At 59.4% G+C, this 8,228-nt stretch overlaps 1 protein-coding gene across 1 annotated transcript; it reads right to left on the bottom strand.

The window, feature by feature from the left end:
- Window positions 1–575: 575 nt before the first annotated feature.
- Window positions 576–7,770, bottom strand: OSR1 (odd-skipped related transcription factor 1). The gene is made up of 3 exons (XM_039223234.1): window positions 7,510–7,770; window positions 2,265–2,964; window positions 576–1,508 (listed from the first exon to the last, which is right to left on the bottom strand). The coding sequence occupies exons 2-3, from the start codon at window positions 2,930–2,932 to the stop codon at window positions 1,373–1,375; spliced, it is 804 nt and encodes a 267-aa protein (XP_039079165.1). The 5' UTR covers window positions 2,933–2,964; window positions 7,510–7,770; the 3' UTR covers window positions 576–1,372.
- Window positions 7,771–8,228: the final 458 nt, after the last annotated feature.

Raw genomic sequence — 8,228 nt, 5'->3', positions numbered from 1 at the left:
CCAGCCGGAGAATTGTGTCTGGGGGATCCTAACGGAGGGACGGTTGTAGGTTTGGGGCTTTGGGGAAGCAGCGGTGATTGTGCATTTGCAGCGGGGTATGGGGCCCTGGGGACAGTACTGGTCCTGAAGCTATACGTGAAGCCCCCCCTTCCCCCCCACCATCAAAGCAGATGTTGGAGGCCAGTAGAGAAGCCTTTGGTTGGAGAGGTGGGTGACATTCTGTTCCCTTCGTGGACCCTAATCGACCCTGGCACCCGGGGACGTTGTGATTTTTTACGGCCCAAGTACTGGCCGCACGCTGGGCTTCTTTGGAAACTACCAGCCTATGGAGGTGAGGAGTGGGGACACTGAGCCCCCAAAGGCCTAAGTGGAGGCGTAAAATACACAAAATACGAGGCACACCAACACAGGCAGAGAGGAGACTTCACCCATCGCAACCCCATCCCCCCACGAAGGCTGGGTTTTCGGAAGTGGGACAGGTTGGAGCGGGCAGGGAATTCTGCTCCTCTGAAGGAAAGAAGCCTCCCAGGGTCCCGTGTTTGCGAGGGAAAATACCCGTCCTGCATTGCCTGTAAAATAACCGTTTATTTCATATTTTAAAAAACTCCAGTGATAAATGTCCGTTACCGATGGTCAGCATAAAGTGCCAATCGCAATACAACGCCTTGCTCCTAGCCGGCTGCTGGCTCGCGGTGACGGGCCGGCGGAGCAGGGGAGCCGGAGGCCGGGCCCCTGCAGCCGCAGAGCTCAAGGCCCCCGCCCCGCCGTCCGCCCTCCGAGTCCGAGGGCCCCCGGCCGACCGGCTGCGGAGCAGGGGGCGGGGGGCGCTCCGTGGCCCCGCGCTCCCAGGCCCGGCGGCTGAAGCAGATACACGGATTACACTTTTGCAGGCTCCCGGGGTGGGGATGGGGACGGGAGGAGGGGGTGGAATCTGCAAACGCACAGAACTTCCTTCCCTCTCCCCTCTCTCTCCGCAGGCAGAATTACAAGCTTATATGGTCAAAGAAAAAAAAAATAATAAAGAAAACGTATAAAATAACAATAGAAAAAGTAATACTTCTGGGAGAGGCGCCGCTGCGGCTCCGCGGAGCTTTCGGTCTTTTTTTTAAATGCAGTTTCCCTTCCGCCACGTGAGTACCGCCTTTTGGCCAAGACTTTAGCCGCGTCCTGGGGGAGCCGCCCGGGCGGCTGGGGTCACGGCTCCGGGCGGGGCTCTCAAGTTCCGCGTGCGCCCGGGACCCAAGGGACAAGTCTGGGGTAGGGGAAGGTCCCAGGAGTCCCTCCCGCTGCCCGCCAGAGTCGCCTGTGGCTTCTGGTCCCTCTGGAGGAGGGGGCAGCGTGACCCGGGGTCCTGGTGACCTGGAGGCTGTCTTTAGCACTTGATCTTGGAGGTTTTGAGCTCCTTCACCTGTGAGTGTAGCGTCTTGTGGACAGCGAGAGTCCTGGACTGGCAGAATCCTTTCCCACACTCTTGACACTTGAAAGGCTTCTCTTTGGAGTGAATGTATCTGAAAGCAAAAGCAGAATTAATCTTTGCAAAATGATGTAATGTTATAAACAGTTATCTCAGATCCCCTCCCACTGCAAGAGGAGCTTGACCTCAAAAGAAAGGGGGTGGGGGGCACCTAGGGAGGAGCGGGCAAAATGCTGTTTGTGGATTGAGTAGGGAGGTGACAGAAACCTGCAGGCAATATCTGATCCATCTGATACGTCACCGGTCCAGCTAGGCCCACCCCTGCCTTCCCCAGGAGGGGCAAGCGCTGTCTCCTTATAAGGTCTGGGTTAACAACAAAGGTGAACGAGGGGGCCTAGGGGCAGGAGGGACAATTTGCTGGAGCTGTGCTGTCCAAGTGGGCAGCCACTAGCCACATGTGGTTATTAACACGAAAATTAAGTAAAACTAAAAACTTAATTTCACAGTCACAGTAGTTGCGCATTGTAAGTGCTCTGGGGTCACTTGCATCACGGGTCGCACTGTCCATCACCGCATAAACTTGTACTGGACAGTGCTTGCAGATCCGCAGATGGAGGAAGGGGTGAGAAAGCTGTGTGTGCCTGTCTGCAGCTCATGGAGACCTGACTTACTCTCCCCATGCTCTCTCCACCCATGCTCCAAGAATTTACGCTTGAGCCTTGTATGGCTTCCTTTACGATGTCAGAGAATCCGTGAGGCCTGAGAGCCCCAGCGAGGCTCAAGAACCATGTCATTAGGGAGGAGGATGGGGAGGACCGTGACAGCTTTGGGGGGGGGGCACCCATAGTACCTGTGGTCCCGTAGGTGGTCTTGCCTCCGGAAAGCTTTGTGGCAGATGTCACACGTGTACGGCCGCTCATCGGTGTGCGTCCGCTCATGTATAAGGAGGTTGTACGACTTCGTGAAGTGGCGGCCACAGAACTTGCAGACGAACTCCTTCTTGGTCTTGGAAGGCAGGCGTCCCCTCGTGGGCTTCTTTTCGGGGGACAGCTTGGTTACATCCAGGAGGGCGCCTAGCCCACCAGCGGGGGAGCCAGGACCCTCCCCCCGGCCAAGCTTGGACGGATCCTCTTGCGTGGCAGCCAAGGCCAGGTTGGCAAAATCAAAGCGCGGCTTGGTCTTGAGCGCAGAGGGGCCGCTGCCTCCAACGGTGATCTCAGGCTTCGGCTGGATTACGTGAGGAAACCAGGGAAAGGCGGGCAGTTGGAAGCGTGTGTCCACCAGGCTGGACATGGCGCCCGGGACCTTGGAGAAGGAGGAACGTGGCAAGTGCATGGCAGGGTAGCCCAGCGTCCACTGGTGCAGGTGCACAGCGTGCAGTGCACTGAAACCGTACAGATTAGGCAGGTGGTCCGAGGGCACCGTGGGCAGGCCGTTCACCGCCTGAAGGAAGGAGTAGTTGGTGAGCTGCAGGGATGGATGAATGGGCACTGGCGCTGGCAAGGTTTTGCTGCCCATGGTGGTAGCTGCAGTGGGTTCTCAATCGCAATCTGCAAGGAAAGAAGAAAAAAGAAGGAAGAGAAAAAGAGAAGTTCAGAGTAGGTCACCCTCTTTAGGAATTCCAGCTCGGCCACACCCTCTCTGTCCCCCAGGGCAGATGCTGGGAGTCTGAGACCCCACTGAGGGAACCCACTGCCATCACAGAGAAGATGGAACCCTCTCGGATGCAACGGCTCCCTCCAAATGGCCTTGGCAGAGACACACATCTTGCTACAGAAACCAGCAGGAAACTAAATCCTATGCTATGCAACCGACTTAAATGAGGGTCTACAGTGTACAGAGCACAGAGAAAGGCAGAAACACAGGGGTTGTGTGGAAATATACATCCACACAAGCCTGAGTCAACACTGAATTGCACTCTCCTGCGCAGAGAATGGGAACTTGGAAGCACACTTACATGTTCATGTGCAGATAAACAAACAGAAATGCGCAGTGACAGATAAACACAGATTCACACGTTCTGAAGCAGAGTTGACAACGAGGTGCAAAGATAAACTGAGGGGATCAGTGTTGTACTCTTAAACAAAATGCAGGAACTGGCGTGAATGTGTTCCTGCACGCGCCTGAGCTCACACACACATACACACACCGTGGATTGCACGGAACCCATGCAGGGATCCCGGAGAGACAGCACACATACAAACACACACAGATCTGTACATCTCTGGCTCCTATGCATTCAGCTCCAATGATCTTCAGTTTGGCTTCTAGAAGCCATGTCGTCTTTCTCTCCAAGCTCTCAACTTTGACCTCAAATTTGCTTCTTTGCCTCACGATTAATGAGCCCTGTTGACACCACCCTCTGCAGCTGCTTTTGGACTGACTCCTTACCTTAGCCCCTGGGAATTGCCTTTGCTTCAGTGAGGACACTGACACCCATATTCACTTACTCATTCAGTCAAACATCTGCAGGCTCATACAAGGGGACTTCAGTGCCCTCCCTACCCCATAACACAGGGGGCAGTGTCTCTGGGCTCTGGGATGTTTGTGTGCGCAGTGACACCTGGGCAGGTGGGTATGCCTGTGAGCCAGGCCTCAGCTTTTATGATCTCTGTGCCCTCCAACTGCAAGGCCAGGAAGCTGAAGTGACCAGAAGTCTGGCATCTCCTGGCATCTCCTGGTCAGGCTCTCCAGCCTCCGTGGACAGGTCTGGGTTCTGCAGCGAGACCTTTCATCTCCATGCCTCCCAGACATTCTATTCAGTCTGTCCAGTGGAGGCAACAACATGGAGAAATAAAAGTAGAAAGTACGCGGGGCTCTTGGGAGGCTCAAGTGCTGACCTCTCTCAGCTCTGAGCTGAGGGCTACTCGAGAAGTCACTGAGGGAGCAGGGGGCTTGGGGCGTCCTTCTTTGCCTGTCTCAATCCCTTGCTGCCCACATTTTCCTTTACCCCCCATGCCCCCTCTTCTCTCCCTCAGATTGCTGCTCTAACCTTCAGTAAGCCCCCCCCTTCCTGGGTTGTGCGGGCCACTGCACCGCTCCTTCCCACAGCTGGCTGCTGACACCGCCCAGGCAGCTCCCCTAGGCTAGCTTACCCTCAGCCCAAGGCCCCAAGGCCCAGTCCGACTCCGCAGCATTTCACTGCCGCAAAGCTCTCCTGGGAGATTGCCTGGCCCCTTCAGGAAGAAGTATGGACAATCTTGACGCAGAAACCCTTTTCCTTGGAAGCTGGCAGCGAAGTCACTGGCTGAATAGCGGGCCCTAGAGAAAGGTTCTGCAGGAAGGTGTAAAACGCGAAAAGCCTGAGGAGATTTCTTCCCACTATAGGTTACATTAGTAACCAGATGAAAACCAGCGGAAAGGCAGCAATTAATTCAGCCTGGGGGCCTGAGGATCCGCGCTCAGTGGCAGGAGTGCTCACCCCCCACGGAAGAGCCAGGGCCTCCCTACCAATCTTCCCTGCGGCTTGGATCACTGGTGGTCGGTGCTCCTACAGCGCTGAGATCATCCTGGAGCGCTAAGACCCCGCGAAGCGAAATGCGAAGTGGGCCAGAGAGAAAGCAGGGGCGGGTTGGGGCTGGGGAGCAGAGGGGAGGGAGAAAGAGAACGCTCGCCAATTTAAAATGTTGGCCCAGATTTAGGTGATTAGGTGAGGTGAGCGCTCTTTGATTGGCTGTCACCCCTTCTTCCCCTCTAGGCGCTGGAAATCAGATCCTTATCTCCTGCTCCCCGAGCCCGACGGGCGCCTCGGGTGCCTCCGCTTCCTCCCCTCGGTGCTCGGCCCATCGCGGGCCGGGCGAGCGGCGGTGGCGGCGGGGCGGTGGGCTGCAAAGGGCCCGAGACCTCACGGTGCTCCCCACCCCCACCCCCCGGGGTGGGGAGGGAGCCACTGAGGTCGGGTATCAAGCTGGCCTCCCCTCAGGAGCGGAGGAGACCTGGGCTCCGCAGGGGGAGGGGGCTTTTGCAGCCAGCGCAGCTCCTGTGAGCCCACCTTTCCGGGCTATCTGCCCGATCTTGTTTCCCCCAACACTCAATTTATTTTCTTCAGCAGCGCAGCCAGTTTCTTATTTTCTGCCGCATTCCGAGGCCAGGGCTCCCCCGGCTCTCGCCAACGACTTTCCCGGGGACGAAATTCGTTCGAAACGTGGCTCCTTACACTAGTACCCAGAATGGGCCAAATGTACGATCCGGTTTCAGGCGGTCAACTAAGAGAAAAACACGGGTCTCACACTCGCCCCTCCAGTCGGAGAGGATGAACGGACTCCCAGCCCCTCCGAGTCCCCTTGCCCTGGCCCGGGGGACCCTCGTGTGAACGCTTTAGATTCTGAAACGCGAGGGCATACACCTCCCCCCCCCCCCCCCCCCCCCCCCCCCCCCCAGCCAGGCATCCGCTCGGCCAGGAGCTGGAGCCTCGGGATCCGGGAGGTGCGGGTAAAATCCCGACTACACGCAGCAGAAGCAATTCGCGCTTCCAAGCCGGGTCCCTGCGCAGCGCCGGCGCTCCTTCCCTCGCACGGTCGAGCGCCAATCCCAGGTCTGCAGCCAGCCCTCCGCCGGGCATTAATGAAGTGTGCAGAGTCTATTAAAGTGGTTTATTCGGGGCTAATTGAGCGTGAGCGAGTTAACTGCTTGCATTAATGAGGACCGAGTGAGCTTCACGAGCTTGCGCCTGGAGGAGCCCAGCAGCAGCCCCAGAAAATCATCCTTGACATCGAATCCCCAGCACGCGTGGTGACAGGCGTCCAGGCCCCTGGAGGGAGGCCTGACCACCACCGGATCCTTCGGCTGACTTCTCCCAACGAACGAGATCGAACGAACCCTTCGGCTAGGCGGCCATCCCTCGGCATCTAAACGCCGCTGCGTCCTTAGCGGTCTGCTCCCCAGTCTTACTGACGCCGCAGTTACTTGGAGGAGCCTCGGACAGGACGTCTACCCACCGGTCTCCCCTCGTCCCTGTCAGCCCTGGTCTTCTCTAGGAGGCCGTGAACCTGGGAGGCCAACTTGCTTTGCACGTGGTTCCTGTTCCCCAAAGCCAGCGCGCAGCTCTTAGCCCGGTTGAAATTTACCAAATTGTGGCAACAAAGAAACCCTCGCAGCTACTTTACGCTCGGAGAGCCCATCACGCTACTGCTCGAGCTGCTGAAAAAGGACTGGATGTGGGTTTTCGTTCTGCTGAACCGAGACACTTCGGGAAAGAAAGCAGTTCCGCAGGCAGCCCCTTCCCTCTTTCCCTCTCTCCTCCGGCTTCCCCCCTTCTCTCCTGAAGGGTGAGTTAGGGGACAGTCAGGGGTTGGAAACGAATCCTTGCCTTATAAGCCCCAAGCCCGAGACATTCACGGCACACGCAGCGTTTCCGCTACTTGGGCGTGCGGGTCTCCAACGGGGAAACGGTGCCCGCGCCCCCCTGCACGCTTCCCTGAACCGAGGCAGTCGCAGGTGACCCCCCAGGCCTTGGCCACACAGAGCAATCGTCCTACAGAGAACACCCCGAAGTCAGAGCAGAAGTGCGAGGTGAGCCAGGCACGCAGCCCCGCGCTGCGGGTCCCGGAGGCCCGATACCTGAGCGCAACTACGCCCAACAACAGAGTTGCAGCGAAAGCGCGATCCTGCTGGGGCGTGCACCTGTCCCCGCGCCGTCGGCTGCGGCCGGGGCCACGCATCCATCCCCTCTTCCTTCTTCGTCAGCTAAAGTAGGTCACACCGCGCTAGGCGTGCGTCTCGGGAAAGTTCTTGCCCGCTGGAGTTTCTTCGGTTTCTTAGAGGGGGGCCCGCAGGCCGACATCCCAAGTCCGCGGGCATCTCGCCGCGGATTCCTAGGAGTCGGGCCGCGCGAGGGGCCGTGGTGGAGTCCCGCCCCCTCACTCCCCGGAGGTCAGGGGCCGAAGACCCCGCGCGCGCAGTCCCCGAGCCGGCACCCCCACCCACCCCGGGCTGCAGCCGCTCTGACTTTCACTAAGGTCCTGCAGCCTCCGTGTGGCGGGAGGAGCTTCCTAGTGGGACGCAGAGAGGAGACACCGGCCGCGCGGTGCCAGGGGGCCCGGGAGCGCTGCCCGCATCCCCCCTCGCCGAGTAGGGGCTCCCAGGACTGCAGTTACCTTGTTCCGCCGCGGTCCCGGGCTGAGGGAGTCGCTGGGGCTCCCCTGCGGGGGACCCGGGAAGCCAGAGGCGCTGGGTTCCGCAGGCACCCCCGGAGCTCCCGAGTCCTGGCCCCTCTCTGGCTGCGGGGACTCCGAGCGCCCGACGCTCGCGAGCGCGCCGCTGCCCCGGAGCCCTGCCCTCCGGGGGATGGGGAGCCCCGCTCGCAGCTCCCCGGTTGGGTCTGAACCGGGAGCGGCTGAGAACTTGCTGGGGAGAGACCGAGCTCCGACTCACTCATCCCTTAGCACCGAGCCGCCTACTTATTTTAATCCACCACCCTCCTCCGTCCCTCCCTCCTCCTCCCTCCCGCCTCCCCTTGCCTCGGGATTCCTCCCCTCCTTCGCCGGTCCCCCAACCCTGCCCTGCGCCTGCGCACTGAGAGACAAAGTTTTGCTGACCCGGGCAGCCCACTTTGGCAGCTGCGTTCACTTTGCCCCGGCCTCCCCGGACCGGCGTCCCCTGCTTTTCGGTCCTGTGCGACCCCTTTTGCATTGTTAGGCCCGCTGGGTCACCCCCGGAGCGCCAGAGGCAACAGCCTCAACCAGAGGGGGCCAGGCTGAAAGTGCGCACTTCTTGGTCCTATCCCTTCGCACCTGGGACTCAAGCCTGTGCAGGGGTGCGGCTGGGAGTCACCCCGGGATCCCTGCGCCGCGGCGTGGACTCCAGCGCACTGTGG

This window comes from Hyaena hyaena, unplaced genomic scaffold (genome assembly GCF_003009895.1).
Source record: "Hyaena hyaena isolate Hyena2069 unplaced genomic scaffold, ASM300989v1 scaffold_1307, whole genome shotgun sequence".
NCBI classification, from domain to species: Eukaryota; Metazoa; Chordata; class Mammalia; order Carnivora; family Hyaenidae; genus Hyaena; species Hyaena hyaena.
Note: the sequence above shows the minus strand (reverse complement) of the source record. Positions and strands in the feature narration are given on the sequence as shown.